This window comes from Haematobia irritans, chromosome 3 (assembly GCF_050003625.1).
Source record: "Haematobia irritans isolate KBUSLIRL chromosome 3, ASM5000362v1, whole genome shotgun sequence".
NCBI lineage: Eukaryota > Metazoa > Arthropoda > Insecta > Diptera > Muscidae > Haematobia > Haematobia irritans.
Window position 1 is genome coordinate 184396165 of NC_134399.1, and position 20699 is coordinate 184416863.

The 20699-nt window shown below is 31.5% G+C and overlaps 1 protein-coding gene across 1 annotated transcript in view; it reads left to right on the forward strand.

Moving 5' to 3' along the window:
* Positions 1–20699, forward strand: part of CARPA (Carbonic anhydrase-related protein A) — a 111397-nt gene that overhangs the window by 69122 nt on the left and 21576 nt on the right. The window contains exons 2-5 of the mRNA XM_075300198.1: positions 297–344; positions 14778–14914; positions 15234–15425; positions 17411–17573. Of these exons, the coding sequence (XP_075156313.1) occupies positions 297–344; positions 14778–14914; positions 15234–15425; positions 17411–17573 (540 nt within the window). The remainder of the gene's footprint in view (positions 1–296; positions 345–14777; positions 14915–15233; positions 15426–17410; positions 17574–20699) is intronic.

Consider the following 20699-nt stretch of genomic DNA (forward strand, 5'->3'; position numbering starts at 1 on the left):
ATCGAATGACTTTGTGTCTATTTGGTATTCTTAACCCGGCGCCATAATGTCAGACAGTAGTCATCGTTGCAATTCGAAGAGACTTTATGGAGTCAGAGTATTGATTGTGTAAAACTGAAAAAAAACACGAAAAAAAACAAACATTTATATATCCAACATAGAACCCTTCATCCGAATCATCCATTCGCCACAACTACTCCATACATTTCTATACAATTTTACGTAGAAAACATTGCAATAATTTATGTTCTGTTTTTCACAAATTTCCTTTCTTTCCTTTTCTATACATTTTACAGGAATCAAAGCAAGTTGGGAGGAATGGTGGACATATGATGGTATATCCGGTAAGTTTCCATAGTGCATATGAAAATGAACTCTAATAAAAAATTTGTAAATGTTTTTTTTTTTGTTTTTGCTTTCTAAAAGCAATGAGGGAAAACAGGATAGAATAGTAAGTACTTGCAGTTGGCTGTCCGACTGTTGAGAATATGAAACCATTAACAACTATAATTCAATAGATAAATAAAATACCGCCAGCATTTAATTCTTCACATTTTTTTTTTTAACTAAAAACATTAAAGTAATTAAATAATTTACATGAAGTCTATTTTATGTTAAATCGCATTTATAGGAAATTTATTCAGGTCAAGTAGAGGGATTGTAATAGAATTAAAAACTTAAAAATGCAGTAATCTTAGAATATTTCAAGTTTGTACATAGCTTTATAATTATGTTTATTAAATTTTTGTTAAATTTTATTTTATTTATTTATTATTTTTTTAATTAAATAATTCTGGACCTTTAATTGAAATTAACCGACTTTTATAGTTTTTCAAACGTTTGAGTCCGAAGCCTATGTTCCCAGCAAACAAATTTCAAAATTCTGTGATTACATTAAAATGTACATTCGAAAATTTCACTTCACTAGAAGTTATTTTACGGAGATATATTAAAGGTTGCATCGAATAACTTTTCACTGTATATATTTTTGTAAATTTTTCTAGTAGGTATATATCGTTCTATAGTGGATCGTTTTCACAGCTCACAAACTGAAGTTAGATGCCTTCGCAATTAAGAAAAAAAAAATATTTCACAATAGCTATTACCCAGCAAAAAATAGCTTACAAAAAAGTAGTTTGGATCCCCAAATTGTGATCCGGAAGTAGTGCAAACTTGGATCACCTCCAATGAATTTTACACGGGCTAAATTTTGGATCCTTTGCATTGCATTAGAAGTGGTGCCTTGGAAGTTCATTTGGGTGATGAAATTTAAAAGAAACTAAAAAACAAAAATTTGTTTTCCAATTTCACTTTTTATTATTATCAGTATTTTTTGTTACACTTTTACTTTCTTATTATCTAATTTTTACAAATTGAAAAACTTTTTCGCTTCCACCGGGGGTTGAACCTGGGTCTGTTGGCATCATAACAGAACGCCTTAGGATACTCAACCACAAACGCCATTGAACACGATGCATCAAAACGTGTATTGAACTGTTTGTGATATGAACCTAATATTTATGACACCACGTCTTAACATTGTAACTACTTCCGGAGATGTTCTTTATTGTTATGAATGAAAAAATAATAAATTCTGGTTCAAATTTCACCAGCTGCAAGTTTTTTTGTTAAAATTTTTCTAAAAAATTAGTTTTTTTATGTTAAACATCGTTTTTATTTTGTTTTTTTTTCTGCATATTTTAACGCTTGTCAGAAACGTTTGACCACAAATATTTTCAAAAATTCATAATTTTTATACCATGCGCCACCCTGGAACAGGGTATTATAAGTTAGTGCATAAGTTTGCAACACCCAGAAGGAGACGAGATAGACACATGGTGTCTTTGGCAAAAATGCTCAGGGTGGGCTCCTGAGTTGATATAGCCATGTCCGTCTGTCCGTGAACACATTTTTCTAATCAAAGTCTAGGTTGCAGTTTTAGTCCAATCGACTTCAAATTTGACACAAGTATGTGTTTTGGCTCAAAATAGAACCCTATTGATTTTTTCGGTTCAGATTTAGATATAGCTCCCATATATATATTTCGCCCGATATGGACTTATATGGCCCCAGAAGCAAGAGTTTTACCTTAATTTGCTTAAAATTTTGCACAAGAAGAACAATTGATACTATAGTCAAGTGTGCCAAATTTTATTAAAATCGGTTCAGATTTAGACATAGCTCCCATATATATCGTTCGCCCGATATGGACTAATACGGTCCCAGAAGCCAGAATTTGGTTGAAATTTTGCACTAGGAGTACAATTAGTAGTGTAGTCAAGTGTGCCAAATTTTATTGAAATCGGTTCAGATTTAGATATAGCTCCCATATATATCGTTCGCCCGATTTACACTCATATGACCACAGTGGCCAATCTTTTACTCCGATTTAATTGAAATTTTGCACAGGAAGTAGAATTGGCATTGTAGCTACGCGTGTCAAATTTGGTTGAAATCGGTTCAGATTTAGATATAGCTCCCATACATAGCTTTCGCCCGATTTACATTCATATGACCACAGAGGCGAGTTTTTAACTCCGATTTAGTTGTAATTTTGCACAGGGAGTAGAATTAGCATTGTAGCTATGCGTGCCCAATTTGGTTGAAATCGGTTCAGATTTAGATATAGCTCCCATATATATGTTTTTCTGATATCGACAAAAATGGTCAAAATACCAACATTTTCCTTGTAAAATCGCCACAGCTTAGTCGAAAAATTGTAAAAATGACTCTAATTTTCCTAAACTTCTAATACATATATATCGAGCGATAAATCATAAATAAACTTTTGCGAAGTTTCCTTAAAATTGCTTCACATTTAAATGTTTCCCATATTTTTTTACTAACATTGTGTTCCACCCTAGTACATTAGCCGACTTAAATTTTGAGTCTATAGATTTTGTAGAAGTCTATCAAATTCTGTCCAGAGTGATATTTAAATGTATGTATTTGGGACAAACCTTTATATATAGCCCCCAACACATTTGACGGATGTGATATGGTATCGAAAATTTAGATCTATAAAGTGGTGCTGGGTATAATATAGTCGGCCCCGCCCGACTTTAGACTTTCCTTACTTGTTTCAGATTGGATTTAGCATTTTTTTGGACAAAATTTAAATAATTTGAACCATTTTATTAATTCTTACTCTGTTTTTAACCTATTTGCAACAAAAAAAGTTTAAATTACCCATTAAAAGTATGAAAAAAAGTGTGAATTAAAAGAACTTCCTTTGTAGTTAAAATACAGAACATCATTGGGAGTGCATCTTCTGAAAGTGCTTTTAAAGTTGTGCCTTTCGAGGAACTTCCAAATTTTTTGGTGGGTAAGGAACTATCACAAAATTTGATCCGATATCTTCCAAATTCACAATTCGTCCTTGTGCCCAAAAAATTCCATGTAATTTTCGTAATTTAAGAAATTACAATTTAAAAAATTAAACAGATCAATTAGTTTCCTGATTTAATCAAAAACACATTTTTTTGTTTAAAACAAAGTTTTAAACATTTAAAGTTTAAAACATTTTTGTAACTGAAAGTGTTTCAGATTTATGAATTGAATCACTGTATTTGTAAACTTTACAAACACATACAATTACAACACATAAACACATCACCAGGGAAATTGTGACTCATGGATACAATGACTACGAATAGCTTTCAGTTGGAGATTTCTCAAATGTATTATTGGACTCTAAAGAAGGGTCGGTAAACATTGTCCTTCATTCGAATGATGTAAATACAATCACAATTAAATCAATGCAGAAAACATTGTCGCATTAATGTATCCATAAAATCAATATCAATACTAAATAAATATGAGGACGATTGATAAGGTCGGAAAGGGAAATATAATGTCATTAATAGTTTTGCAAGATATTAGTAGAATTAAAAAATGTTCATAATTATAGCTTGAGATATTTCGTTAAATATGGAACTCGAACCTTTGAATTTTGCAACAAGGCAAATTTTGTTTTCTTAAAATATAGAAAAACGTTATTGATATGTCCAAAATAACAGAGTTATTAATTAGTTTAGTTTGAGTTAAAAAATTAAAAATATATAAGGCTTATTTAGAAAATTTTACACCTAATTGGAAAATAAGAAAAAAATCTATTATGAAGTATTTTTTACAATTTAAATTTTTAAATTTATATTTATTTTTACATAAATAAATTTGGTAATATATCTCAAATAGAGAATGAAAATTCGATCAATAAGATCTGTATCGTAATTATAATTTTATTAAATCCATATTTAAAGTTATACAGCTTCCTGAAAATGTATATATTTAACAGGTTGGCTGATAAGTCCCCGGTCTAACAAAGAAAACATAGTTTCATTCAAGAGCGATACAACGATTATAACGACCTTACAATTTTTTGATACAATTTTGGTAGTACTCCTTCGGTTTTGCCTCAAAATAGGCCTCAGTTTCGGCGATCACCTCTTCATTGCAGCCAAATTTTTTCCCTACGAGCATCCTTTTGAGGTCTGAGAACAAGAAAAAGTCGCTGGGGCCAGATCTGGAGAATACGGTGGGTGGGGAAGCAATTCGAAGCCCAATTCATGAATTTTTGCCATCGTTCTCGATGACTTGTGGCACGATGCGTTGTCTTGGTGGGACAACACTTTTTTCTTCTTCATATGGGGCCGATTTCGACCTTCAAACGCTCCAATAACGCCATATAATAGTCACTGTTGATGGTTTTTCCCTTCTCAAGATAACCGATAAAAATTATTCCATGCGCATCCCAAAAAACAGAGGCCATTACTTTGCCAGCGGACTTTTGAGTCTTTCCACGGAGACGGTTCACCGGTCGCTGTCAACTCAGCCGACAGTCGATTAGACTCAGGAGTGTAGTGATGGAGCCATGTTTCATCCATAGTCACATATCGACGGAAAACCTCTGGTGTATTAAGAGTTAACAGCTGCAAACACCGCTCAGAATAATCAACACGTTGTTGTTTTTGGTCAAATGTGAGCTAGCTCGGCACCCATTTTGCACAGAGTTTCCGCATATCCAAATATTGATGAATGATATGACCAACAAGTTCCTTTGATATCTTTAAAGCCTCTGTTATCTCGATCAACTTCATTTTACGGTTATTCAAAATCATTTTTTGGATTTTTTTGATATTTTCGTCGGTAACCACCTCTTTCGGGCGTCCAATGCGTTCACCGTCCTCCGTGCTCATTTCACCACGCTTGAATTTTGTATACCAATCAATTATTGTTGATTTCCCTGGGGCAGAGTCCGGAAACTCATTATCAAGCCAAGTTTTTGCTTCCACCGTATTTTTTTCCCTTCAGAAAACACGAAATTCCTTTTTTTCCATTTTTTTCACAATAACAAAAGTTGCTTCACAAAAGACGCTCTAATTGACGTACAGACGTCAAATTTTGACACGAATCATTTGAAGGTTGGTACTATATAAAAATAATATGCATTTAATACTAGCGACGCCATCTATGTGTCAGACCGGGGACCTATCAGCCAACCTGTTATTTTAAAGAAGCCGCATCAATACCATAATCCTTAAGGAAAAATCAAATTCTTTGGACCCAAGTAAACTGCATTTCGAATATTCTTTAACCCCCATTTTCATAAAGCTCCGTTAGTGTTCCGTTAACTAACCAACTTTTAAACCGTATTATGGACGAAACTGTCATCTTGCATATATATTCCATATGCCAGTTAGGAACCTAACTGACGAAAATTTTTCAGTTGAAATTAACTGGAGAGAAGATATTTGCAATTTACTTTCTGTTAACTGGCAGTTAAAGCCTAACGGAGCTACATGAAAATGGCCGTAAATGTTATTTAAAACAAATAATTGAACGTTGTAATTCTAACATAAATAATTTAAACACTATTTCCCGACTTCCCATTCATCACTTTCCTACCGAAAGAATAAAAACAACTTTTTTGGGCTACCTGACAGCAAGAAGAGGGAAATAAATATCAATGAATTGCATACATCTGTCTGGTCTCTGACACCATATCACTAAATGTCATTGCGTTGTCATTTAGTTTGACACGAACATCGTTGGTTAACAGGCATGAAACAAAAATCAGAGAAAACTATCATTTCGACAGCGCTTTTCATAGTATTAACACCAACGACAACCAAGAGACGAACAATAATATTGGAGGTTCGAAAAAATAATTATACAAAAAAAATTAAAAATAATCAATTTTATTAAGGTAACTTAATGCAATACGTTCCAAGAAGCACAAAAAGTATACAAATAATCAAGCATTCATATTTAAACTATAAAACGAATATTCGTATTTACAATGTGGTCACATGGCAACATTTAAAAGGATGAACGATAACCGTAGAATATGCAAATGGCTAGCCAGACATTGGAATACAATGACCATCAGACGGGATATTCAACAACGTTAGCATCAGGTATCTTGTCATTTTCAATTATTTTCAACATTTTCCAAAATTAATTTATACCAAACAACCAATAGGTCGATAGGCTATTGACCATATGCAGAAGAGAAAAAAATCTGAAAATTTACGCATGGCATGTTACTGTCTAAAATGGGATATTTAATGAGGATTAAAAATAAAACTCCTTGATTCATTGCATACGAGAAATGTATAAATCGAATTAATCATGACTCACTAATATACGAGTCAATTCCAAAACCTTAGCAATATTCATCTTTCCGCAGCTAAAGAAGGACAAAGTGTTTTTATAGTCCGTGCGAGTGTCTGGTTTTCGGTATTGTGATGGGTTTAGCAAGTCGTAGTGGCATATCGGTCATAGTAACGTCTAGAGAAAGAAACTGCAGAGTCGCATCACCGATTTTAGCAGCCGTGGACTACTTTTGAACAGTCTATGTCTATATTATCTAGACTGGAAATTAGCCGCCAATTAATCAAAATCTTTTTATTTAATTTTGCTTCTATTTATGTTTTTTAGTCAAACAAGCAATGAAAATGTTCTATTTTGGATGAGGAAATGATGAAAATCGGATCATGAACATTGGATTTTATATGGGCTTGTCGGAAGATATCTTGTGGAGCATCCACTATATTGATTTTGAATTAATTCTTTTGATGCAATGTTCAGATGAATTTATTTTGAAAAACTAAGAAAAAACTTAAAAATATTATTTTTTTTGCCTTTTCGATTCTTACCTCTATGTAAAGATGTTGTTAACGCTAGTACACTCAAAAACAAGTTAACTCTCTATTTCACTAAAGCCAATTTAACTCAATTTAAATTAAGCATACAGATTTACTAAATTCGTATTTCTCACAAAATGGTTCATTATTTCTTGAAAATTTTTAAATTTTACTACAAATGCTTCCATCATAAACTTCGTATGTCACTAAAGACATTCTTGCAATTTTGAGCTCCAATTTTTTCCTTCAAACTACAAAATTTTCTTCAACAAGTGAAAAAAAAAAAAATAATGTCTAATATTTTTTTTTTGGAATTTGTCGAAAAATATTTATTTATTTTTGTGATATCGGCGTGACGCCAGAGTTTGTAATACTGTTCAGTTAAAATTTTCTAAAAATAGTCCAAAATTTTTAAAATTAACCCACAGTTTTCTTCCCCGTGTGTTCACTGTTTTTTCAGTGTAGCACATATTTTATTGCAATTTTCACGCCAGCCTAGCCATGGATTGGTACGCGTTTCAAATATTTTTTTTTTTTAATTTTTAATATTTTATTTACAGTGTTTTGTGCTCTGTAAAATTTAAAAATTTAAATTCACTACAAAGACTAAGTAAAGCAGAGAATTGTTTAATTTCACCTCAAAAGTACTTTTTGCGAAGATATATATCGATGTCCTTATTCCAGAGTACGCCAAGTCGACTTAGTATTCTTTGTTCTCAATGACTTGTGGCACGATGCGTAGTCTTTGTGGAACAATACTTTTTTCTTCTTCATATGGGGCCGTTTTGCCGCGATTTCGATCTTCAAACGCTCTAATAACGCCATATAAAAGTCACTGTTGATGGTTTTTCCCCTCTCAAGATAATCGATAAAAATTATTCCATGCGCATCCCAAATAACAGAGGCCATTACTTTGCCAGTCTTTCCACGCTTCGGAGACGGTTCACCGGTCGCTGTCCGCTCAGCCGACTGTCGATTGGGCTCAGGAGTGTAGTGATGGAGCCATATTTCATCCATTGTCACATATCGATGGAAAAACTCGGGTGTATTACGAGTTAACAGGTGCAAACACCGCTCAGAATCATCAACACGTTGTTGTTTTTGGTCAAATGTGAGCTCGCGCGGCACCCATTTTGCACAGAGCTTCCGCATATCCAAATATTGATGAATGATATGACCAACACGTTCCTTTGATATCTTTAAGGCCTCCGTTATCTCGATCAATTTCATTTTACGGTCATTTAAAATCATTTTGTGGATTTTTTTGATGTTTTCGTCTGTAACCACCTCTTTCGGGCGTCCACTGCGTTCACCGTCCTCCGTGCTCATTTCACCACGCTTGAATTTTGCATACCAATCAATTATTGTTGATTTCCCTGGGGCAGAGTCCGGAAACTCATTATCGAGCCAAGTTCTTGTTTCCACCGTATTTTTTCCCTTCATTATTTTCTTATCAAAACACGAAATTCCTTTTTTCCATTTTTTTTTCACAATAACAAAAGTTGCTTCACAAAATACGCTCTATCTCACAAACTAATTGACTTACAGACGTCAAATTTTGACACGAATCATTTGAAGGTTGGTACTATATAAAGATAATATGCATTTAATGCTAGCGACGCCATCTTTGTGTCAGACCGGGGACTTGTCAGCCAACCTGTTACGTAGCCTATGGCTAAAGTTTTAAAAATTTCCAATCCAAAAAGGGCAAAAAGCTTTTTTCGGTCTAAAGTGGTCTAAGTCATTTTTAGCCATGTTCTATTATCACTATTTTGAATTCGTACATACTAATAAAAATCTACAATAAACATGATTTTATGACCGAAAAAAAGTAAATTTATATCTAGTATGGTTTTTGAAAATTCAAAAAAAAAAAAACTTTGAACTTGTTTCTTGAAAAATGCACTTTTTAGACATAGCGTACTTTGGAATGGAGACATCGATATAAAGTCCATGTTTAAAAGCAAAAATTGACATTTTTATATTAAAACCTCAAAAACCCGAAAATTCCACCCAAATCCTGAAAAAATGTAAATTTGTACATGAAAAACTTATTTTGCTCATATCTCCAAAACCAAGCGTCGTAGAGCCAAAAAGAATTAAATTCGTTATCAACCCCCAAAAATAGAAAGGTCCATCAAAATCCAAAAACATCGAAATTTTTCTACGAAAAACTTAATTTGTCATATCTTCTAAACTATACGTCGTCGAGCCAAAAGGGGTTAATTCGCGACCACCAAAAAAAAATCGAAAATTCCATCCAAATCCTAAAACATGGAAAATTAAAACCCAGTCGAAGGCCGACCACACAAAATCCAAATTTGGTGCGATACAAAGCACCATACAGAGAAAATAAAAACACAAGAGGACGAACATTTCTCTTCTACACTGAAAAAAATATTGTCGTGAGATTAAAAGATTTCATGTTATTCAAATACGAATGCAAATTTTGCTTAGCATAGAAGACGCATTTCTCTAGTATAAAGTTTTTTCCTTGACCAAAGGTTGATAAACTTTTCAATGAAGTCGTATTGTCCTTATAATTAAGTGATTTGATTTAAAAATGGATATCATAACATGAAAGAAAAAATGTTTGGGCTAAGGTCAACTTGACTTTAATAATTTAGAAAAAATCTTTAAATTTAATGAAATTGTCTTTAAATTTTTTGTCTTTTTGCATCTTGACTACAAAGCAAAAAATCGTTCAAATATAGGACATGTTTTTCAACACTTTATTTTAAAGACGTTTTGTACTTGAAACACAGCATAATTTCTACTAGAAGTCGAGTCTTAATTTTGGAAAATACAGTCGTCGTTTTTAAAGGACTTTGATAGCATATGCAGAAAAAAAGCTGAAAAAGCGAAAAATTAAAATTTGCCTCCTAGAAGCAAGTACACAAAACCCGATTTTAAAAGAGAATTGTGTCTTAAAAGTATCCATACTTGTATTCTCCGCTTCTTTGGCTCGGAATCAATACCAAATTTTTTAATGTAAAGACAAAATCTTTGGAACCGGGTATGCTTTTTTTCAGTGTACAAAAACAACAAATATCAACCGTATAGATGTCGCACAATGCCTGCAGCGTTGGTATTACCGACGTCGCGGACGAAGCGCTGTATTAATAAATTGTTTATAAAGGCATCGGCAGTTATAATTTCAAATTGTCTGCCAAAAAATTTAATAGAATGAAAAGAAAGAAGATAAAAGAACATTTGTTATTACAAAGTAGGTTCTACACCCTCAAAAAAAATCGCTTCTCTAACATATGTTCCAAACATATTTTGCAGGAAGCACATATATTATTGGATACTGCAGAAACATTAATATGTTTGTTTTATGTGAGCATATTATATGTTTGGAAGCATTTTGAGTCCAAAAATAGTATATGGTTGGAAGAATTCCCCAGAGAAGATTGTGCTCATTCCCTCACATAATTTTCACTTCCACGAAAATTTTCAGTTCTTCGCATCTTTTTCTGTAATACAAATATGCTGTTTTCAAATGTCTATTCCCTTGGTTCCGAATGACTATTCTCTTTATTCCGAATACTCATTCTAATATTCAAATTAAATAGTATTTAGACTTACGTCCATTTTCATGTGGCTCCGTTAGGCTTTAACTGCCAGTTAACAGAAAGTAAATTGCAAATATCTTCTCTCCAGTTAACTTTAACTGAAAAATTTTCGCCAGTTAAGTTCCTAAGTGGCATATGGAATATATATGCAAGATGACAGCTTCGCCCACAATACGATTTAAAAGTTGGTTAGTTAACGGAACACTAACGGAGCTTTATGAAAATGGGGGTTAAGCATATAAAATTTGTGGCCTTATTATGAAACAGTTTTCCAAAACAACATACAAGCGGTTTCACAGAAATTGCTCTCATTTCATTCTCTCGCTGTGTTATGTTGATATCTTTTTATTCAACCCTCCCGGTTTCCATCTCTATTTATTTCTCTATTCTAACTCTCTCTCTCTCTCTCTGTCGCTCTCTGAATAAAGTATCACAACATATATATGTTTACTCGAAATTTGTAAATTTATATATGTTTACATTCACACATATTATTTTTATGAAACATTCAAGCCCCAAACATAATATATTCTAACATATTAACATATGTGTCCCAAACATTTTGTGTTAGTTTAGGAACATTACATGTTTACACTTAAATATTTTGTGTTTAAAAATTGTGCCCGAAACACATTTTGTTTATATTGAAACATATGAAAAACATATTTTTCTAACAGTGTAAATCCTATTTTCTTTACGTTTCTTAAAGCCGGCAGAGAACTGAACTGAGTGACGCCGACGCAAACTGTAAGATAGTTGAGGGAAGCGCCGACAAAAACTGCATGATATTGGATAAATTTTCCTCATGACTGCCACCTACTGACGAAGTTTCGCTTCACAGTTTCGTCCTCTTGTCTTTTTATTCTCTTTGCACCATATTTATGTATAGTTGCCACCATTGTCAAATACCAGAATGAGAAAATAAAACTCAGTTGAAAAATAAATCACAATACCAAAAATAAAGTTTGGGTTTTGTTATCAATTGAAATATTGAGGTTTATTTTCCTAATGCAAACGCGCTTCAAAAATAAAATGAAGTTACTCCCTAAAAAAACGTAAAAATTTTCATATAATTTGTATACCCAAAACCAGGGTGGTCAGGGTATATATTTTAGACCCCATAAAATATATACCGATCGACTCAGAATCACCTCCTGAGTTGATCTAGCGCTTAGTGTCCGTCCGTCCGTCTGTCCATGTATTTGTTGTTCACAGGATTCCGGTCGCAATTATTAATCGATTTTGATGAAATTTCGTACAGGGAGTTTTTTGGCCACAAGGACGAACGCTATTGAATTTGGAAGAAAACGGATCAAATTTAGATATAGCTCCCATATATATGTATCGCCCGATTTCGACAAATGGGGTCACGTTGGGCTTTTTTTCAAACGGATCGGCACCAAATTTGGCAAAAGGTAATCTTTTCCACCGCCCATCAAGTCTGCAAAATTTCATCCGAATCGGTTCAGATTTAGATATAGCTCTCATATATATGTATCGCCCGATTTTTCTAAATTTGGCCATAAAACCCTTATTTATCAACCGATCTTACTCAAATTTTGCTAAATGTAGTCTTCTACAGCACTAACAATGTGAGCAAAAAATCTTAGAAATCGGTTCAGATTTAGCTATAGCTCCCATATATATATACCGCCCGATTTTCCCAAATTTGGCCATAAAACCCTTATTTATCAACCGATCTTACCCAAATTTGGCTAAATGTAGTCTTCTACAGCACTAACTATATGTGCAAAAAATCATCGAAATCGGTTCAGATTTAGATATAGCTCCCATATATATGTATAGCCCGATTTTCCCAAATTTGGCCATAGAACCCTTATTTATTAACCGATCTTACTAAAAGTTGGCTAGATCCAGTCATCTATAGTACTTACTATATGTGCAAAATTTCATCGAAATCAGTTCAGATGTAGATATAGCTCCCATATATGTATCACCCGATTTTGAAAAATTCGCCCCTAATAACTTTATGTTTGACCATACAGGCCTCATTTCTTAACTGACCTTACTCAAATCTTGCACAAGGTAACCTTTTGTGGTATTAATTAAACCAGCAAAATATTATGCAAATTGGTTCAGATTTAGATATAGCTTCCATATATATGCATCGCTCGATTTTCCCAAATTTGGCCATAGTACTCTTATTTATTAACCGATGTTACTCAAATTTCAAATTTTGATGTACTAGCCGATCGTTCTTATACGTACTTGTAGCTCTTACATAATAATATTGCTCGATTTTTACAAATTTGTATTTATTACCCACACTAATTTAACGATTTTCTCTTTTTATTTAATAATGGGCTCAATATTAGTGGCATACTAACTCCGTAGGTGCAATATCAACACAGCCAGTGTTGCTAGAAGTAGGGGAAATTCCCTATATGTAGGGTTTTTCTAATATTTAGCGTCTTGTAGGGACGTAGGGCCACAATGTAGGACTTTTTCACTTAGCACAATTTGTAATAATTTTTACATTTTGGTGACTCTAGAGGAGGAAATTAGAAGCCAGCAAGGCTTGATCTTTAACAATGTGTGGTAAACTTTATTCCTGTAGAAAAATTTGTCAACATTTTATTTCTATAGAACATTTTGTCAAAATTGTATTTCTATAGAATTTTTTTTAAAAATATTATTTCTATAAAAAATTTTCTCAAAATTTTATTTCTGTGGAATTTTGTCTCAAAATTTTATTTCTATAGAATTTATTGTCAAAATTTTATTTCCATAGAAAAATTTTTCACAAAAATTTGATTATAGAAACTTTTTCCAAAATTTTATTTTTATAAAGATTTAACAAAAAAGATTACTGATTTGGGTAGAATTCTACCAACTTTGGCAACCGTGGTCGTAATACAAATTTATTTTCTAAGTTATTTACGTTGCATATTCATGTTTTATGATAATAAAGTACTTATAACCATTTTTGTTTTGTAAAATTTTTTTAAATTTAACGAAAAATATAGTATGGAAAATTGTTTGGGAATGTATAGGAAAGTAGGGAACTTTTTTTTGTCCTTGTAGGGTAAACCGAACATTTTCCCTGGCAACATTGACTATGAGCTATAGTCAGATTGACACAAAGCACCCATAGACATGTACCCCTTAATTTTCTTAAATATGCAACTGCGGTTTATCTCCCAGACCTATATGTTACCCCACAAATGCTTATGATTACTAATTCTGTAATGGTGGTTTAGGGTATGATATAGTCGACCCCGCCCGACTTTCTACTTTACTTACTTGTTTAATTATAAATTTTAGTCCTAGTTAATTTAGACTTTGGGGCTAATTTTCATGGAGCCCGTATCTTCCGGTATTTTCCCTTTTCATTCTGCGATGATTGGATTTTTCATATTTAAGTTTATTTTCCCATTATCAAAGAAATCCATGTTCAATTAAATAATTTTTCATTTCATACCAATCCCTTTGTCTATAGGTAGAAATAACTCAAAAAATCCGCCTGTAGCTTCTCATTAGAAAATCGAACTAAAACCACATTTAAAATTTAAAAGTATACAGGAGATCTAATTCAGTGATACGTTTGTATTCGACTTTTAAAAATGATTACATATATATCAAACTATGTGTTTCTTTGCCAACATTTCCAATAACCCTTTATGAGATGTGGTAATACGAGATGTGAAATAACTGTGTAACCACATTGAGTTCCTATGGTTATGCAAACATTTTTTTTAATATCCTTTCGTTAATAGTCCTCAGGATAGCCAAGAGCTTCAATGTTTTTCATTTAATTTTGAGTTTATTTACAAAATTCTTTAGTTACAGGAACATTAAAAGAAATAAACATCAATTTCCCAGAAAGCCCATAGCTCTTCCATTCAATAGTTAATAAGAAATTTTACATTTGAATTCAGTGATGTGAAATTATTTTTCTCTTTAAAGAAGGAGATGAGGTTTAAACAAAATTCTTCACATTTTGATTTAGAATTAGGCCAACAAAAAATTAATTAAGATATTAGTAAGACCAATTTTATATATATCAATAATTTATTATATATGTTTCTTTCAGGACCAAGTTTTTGGGGCCTTATAAATCCACAATGGAATATGTGCAATAAAGGTAGACGACAGTCACCCATCGATATAGTGCCAGATAAGCTGCTGTTTGATCCGTTCCTAAGGCCATTGCATATAGATAAACATAAGGTATGTAACATACAGAGAATAATTAAATACCTGTAACCGGAAGAACAATATTTTGTTGCATATTTGAGTAAATCCATAAAAATACCAAAGAAAAAATGAGAAATAAAAAATTTTAAAAAATATTTTGAAAATTCAGCTCTTCCAGCATAATCTTCTTTTGTAACATTTTGCTTCATGTTTCATTTGATTTGTGGATTTACCCATATAACACCCATATACCATGAGTAGGATATTTGCCTTATGCATCACCCTCTATTTAATATTCCTTGTGTCTATTTCGTGCATTTTTCTGCTTGCTTTCATTTGTCCTTATCAATAGGTTTCCGGAACTTTGCACAATACAGGTCAATCTCTGGTATTTCGCGTTGACAAGGACACCAAACAGCATGTGAATATATCCGGTGGACCATTGGCATACAAATATCAATTTGAGGAGATTTACATACACTATGGTACCCAGGATACACGTGGCTCTGAGCACTATGTCCAAGGCTATAGTTTTCCAGGAGAGGTGGGTGGGTGATGGATGCATGGCTTGATTTCTATTATTTTTATTTTAAATTATTGCTTTATGCTTTTTTTATTTAATTAAAATTTTATAAGAAATATTTTAAATTATTAAAAAAAAACTTATTTTTAATTATTTAATGTTTAATTATATTATTTTAAATTATATAAAAAATAAATATAGTAAATTAAAATCAGTTTCATTTATATTTTTTTAATAATTGTTATATATCTTCATTTTTCTATTTATATATTCATTTTTTTGATATTAATTCATTTATTAATTTTTCACTCATTTAATTTATTACTTTTATTTATATTAAATTTTTTTTTTTTTTAATTTATTTATACACTTTATTTGTCATTTTTATTTTCTTTTTTACTCAAACAAATAATTCTTGTAGTTAATTTCATTTCTGTTTTTTTTTCTGTACACAATAAAAAAATGTTTTTTTAAATAAATTAATAATGTAATTACTTCTTTTATATAATTTTTTTTATAATTTTTTTTTCAAAATGTTAAGAAGTATATTTCAATTCCACTAAATGTGCATATTCCCCTAATCGAGTTTATATTTTTTCTATTATTTTTATTTTAAGCAGTAATATGCGTTTTTTATTAAATTAACATGTTTTAAATTAATATTTTAAATTATTAAAAAATTATTTGTGGTAATTTAATATTAAGTTAAATTTTTTATAATTATTTTTAATGAGTAGACTATTAATATTTTTATAATATTATTTTAGATTATTATTATTTAATATTTTTATAATAACTTCTTATGTAGAAGCCTATAGTTTTCCAGGAGAGATGGGTGGGTGATGCACCCTCAAAAAAAAAATCGCTTCTGTAACATATACCCCAAACACATTTTGCTTCAAGCCTATATATTTTCAGGATTGGTCCAAACAAAATATTGTTTGTATTATTCAAAGATATTATGTTTCACCTTAGAGCATATACTTCTAGTAAAAAATGTTAATGAAATTTTCTTTGTGTTGATATATTTTTAAGGCGCCAACTGGTTACTTCCATTATTTTACTTGCAGCATACTCTCCAGGTCTCTCTTTCTAAACACATGCATGTTTATAGGCTATTTCCAAATTAGTATATGTTTGCATCTAAGCATATTATATTTACAAACATTTTATGTCCCAAACATGTTATGCTAGTTTATGAACATTATATGATTGCACTTAAAAATATTGTGTTAAAAAGTTTGAGTTCTAAACATATAATTTTTACACCCAAACATATGAAAAACAGTCTTTTCGTCCGTGTGGATGGATGACTTGATGCTTGTTTTATTTATTTTTTGTTTTGTATTATTAAAAAATTATGTTTAGTAATTTAATATTTAATTATATTTATTATTACTTTTTAAAAATTTAAATTATTTTTAGTAATTTAATATTTAACTAAATATTATATTTATTTATTGTTTATTTTAATCATACAGTAAATATATGATAAAAAGAGAACAGTATAATCGGCTGCGAAGGCCATCAGCTATAACTATATATTATTTTAAATTATTAATTATAAAAATATGATGTTTTTAAACAAAATAATACATTTTATGTCTTTTTTAAAGACTTCTTTGTTATAAATTTAATTTTTAAAAATATTTTAAATTGTTAAGAATTTTGTTTATTTCAATTTCACTTATTCTTTATATACCCCTAAAAGATCTTCTGCTTTTTTCTATTATTTTTATTTTAAATTACTGCATTTTTTTTAAATTAATTTTTTTTAAGAAATATTTTAAATTATTAAAAAATTATTTTTATATTTATTTAATTATATTTATTATTATTATTAATACTTTTATAAAGTAAACTATGTTTAATAATTTACTTCTTTGTTATAAATTATTTTTTACGAAATATTTTAAATTATTCAGAAGCTTCTTTATTTAAATTTCTCTAATTCTGGATATTCACTTAATTGAATTTATGTTATTTTTTCTTTTACTTTCTGATAGATCCAAATTTATGGCTTCAACAAGGAATTGTATCATAATATGTCCGAAGCTCAACACAAATCCCAAGGCATTGTTGGCCTTTCGCTAATGGTACAAATTGGTGAGACGCCAAATCCTGAATTGCGCATCATAACGAGCACATTCAACAAAGTGGTTTTTCGAGGTGAGTAGGCCACCAACGCCATTACCCAATACATATACACTGAGAGTACTTCAAAACAAATAATAACACTTCTCAATACAATAACACTTAACGTTTGGGGGTTGTCATACACATAGAAAAATCCGTGTACAATAAAATAGTGGATATCTCATAGGCTAAGCAATAGAGGGATAAACGAATGTGGTAGGGAGCCACCGTTGTGCAATGGTTAGCATGCCCAACTTGCATACACAAGGTCGTGGGTTCGATTCCTGCTTCGACCGAACACCAAAATGCTTTTCAGCGGTCGATTATCCCACCTCAGTAATGCTGGTGACATTTCTGAGGGTTTCAAAGCTTCTCTAAGTGGTTTCACTGCAATGTGGAATGCCGTTCGGACTCGGCTATAAAAAGGAGGTTCCTTGTCATTGAGCTTAACATGTAATTACTGGAAATGTACACCTTCGATTGGCACCAGAACTCAAGCGCTGCCGATGGTATTGGTATGAGCTACCCTAATAGCCCATGGTCGTTCCCAGCTCGTATACATCGACCATGGGGTTAAAATTAAGACCGAATATTAAAAGGTAAACGTCCATCATGGCACTCAGTACGCGTCAGCCATGAATGTCTTAAAAAAAGGAGGTTCATCCTTTCATTGCTATCGCCACTAAAATCTCCGGACTTCAATGCACACACAGAGAAGAAATATTATCACTTCCTAGAGCAGATGTTTTTTTTTTAATGGAATATTTTTACTGCAAAAAATAATATTTTGCTTTAGTAGGTGATTATATTCTCTGCGTGTACTCTGCCGCAAAAATATTATATATTACCCGCCAAATACAAAATGGTTATCGAAATCAGATACACAATGTCCGAAAAAATAACATGGTTGCAAGAAACACGTGATATGTTCACCATCCAAAACATATTTCTCTTGTAGGTGAACATATTTCTTCTCTGCGTGTAAAAATGATGATTCTCGCTTTATTTCCATTGCACATTGACCACTAAAATCTTCGGATCTCAAATCGACAATTACGCCGGATAAATTTCGGGAAGGTTGGCAATAAAAAAGTACCAAAATTTCGATCATCTTATGACGACACTTCAACGGGAATGGGCCAAAATCCCGCAGTGCCACTTTTGTGCAGCGTGTGATGGCTTTTTCGGCCACTTGTAGGCCATAATTCCTGTCACCGGTAGCCAATTTGAAGAAATCTGAACTAATTCAAAAACTCGATGTCATTGGTTACCTGTTTTGCTTTTGAACAAAAACATTTAAAACAACAAATTTATTTGGGCAAAGCCCTATAAATTAAAATAAAATTTTGAAAAAAATTTTCTGTAGAAGATTTGACAACATTTTCTGTAGAAACTAAATTTTGACAATTTTTTATGGAAATAAAATGTTGACAAAATTATCTATAGAAATAAAAGTTTGATAAAATTTTCTATAGAAGATTTGGCAACATTTTCTATAGAAAATATATTTTGATAAAAATTTATATAGAAGTAAAATTTTAACAAAATTTTCTACAAAAATAAAACTTTGGCAAAATTTTCTATAGAAATAAAATTTTGATAAAATGTTCTATAGAAGTAAAATGTTGACAAAATTGTATATAGAAAAAGAAATTTGACCACATTTTCTATAGAAATAAAATTTTGACAAAATTTCCAATAGAAATATAATTTTGATAAAAATTCCTATAGAAATAAAATTTTGACAAAATTCTCTATAGAAATAAAAATATGACAAAATTTTCTATGTAAATAAAATGTTGACAAAATTATCTATAGAAATGAAATTTTGACAAAATTGTCTATAGATATGAAATTTTAACAAAATTGTCTATAGAAATAAAATTTTGACAAAATTTTCTATGGAAATAAAATTTTGACAAAATTTTCTATAGAAATAAAATTTTAACAAAAATTACTCATGTGCACACCTCAGGTGTAAATCAAGTCAGCAGTCAAAAGGTACATGCTCTTCAGCCCAACTAACCTGCGAATTATTCTCGCTGGCAAATGAAAGTGATCACTTCTGAAGTTCTCAAAAATATTTCAGTATTGAAGGTAACCAGCTTAAGACCACTTCCGACTTCAAACTATATCATTTACATCTTCTTCTTACTGCATAAAGTCAGTAGGGCTTCAATTTTTTTTACTACAATTACAAAATTCAAATATTAAAGTCATTTTAGTTTTTTCTTCGATGACAATTTTAAAATCATTTATTCATGTTCAAACGAAGAGGGAATTTTTATTTCTCGTGTATTTTCAATGCAATGCCAATTTCGCCACACCGCAATCACACCCAGCCTTATTCGGATTGACAACGACATGGTGTGATTGTTCGAAATTGAATATGTAGGTCAACATCATCCAGGTTGATGTTGGCGGCCAGTTTGTATTTATGAGGGTCCCTGTGTTAAGGCATTGTAGTGAATGCTATGTTGCATGTTGTACGTCGTCCATGCTGGCATTTGTTGCTACTCTAGCCACTATTGCCATATCTCCTTTGTCGGCACTTTTACTGATGTCGAGTGTCAGGCCCCAAAAGCAGGTGTCAAATATTATGACATTAACAAGACTTTATATTTCCGGTCATTTAAACATCATAGATTTATATTAATGACCTTATTTCACACCACAAACGAATGACAAACGAAAAAGGATAGACGAATGAGAGGGTAAATAAGACGATGAGCACGGCAAAGGCCAAATGTTATGTTTTGGTGAGGGAGGGGGGTGGAGAAATGAATGAATATCACAGTGATTTAATCAAATTAGGTGTGATGGTGTTATGACAAAAGGTGAAAAAGAGTGAAATGGGCAAGGAATGTTGATGATGATGAGATCCCAATTTAAATAGTAATGGCAATGGTTCTGTTGCCACAAAATAAAAAAATTAAAAATACGAAACTCAAAGAAGAATCGAGCAAATTATATTTAGTGCTAAATAAAGAGTATAATTTTGTGATAGCAAAGAGACACGAAAAGAATTTTTTTTTAATTATTTAAAGGAATTGTTGTAAAAAATTTAAATTGGGGTTTCATAAACGGGTGTGGCAAACATAGTTCTTTTGTCACAGATGGTGTATCTCTCCCAAAATTCCAAACTTTAATCACCGATTT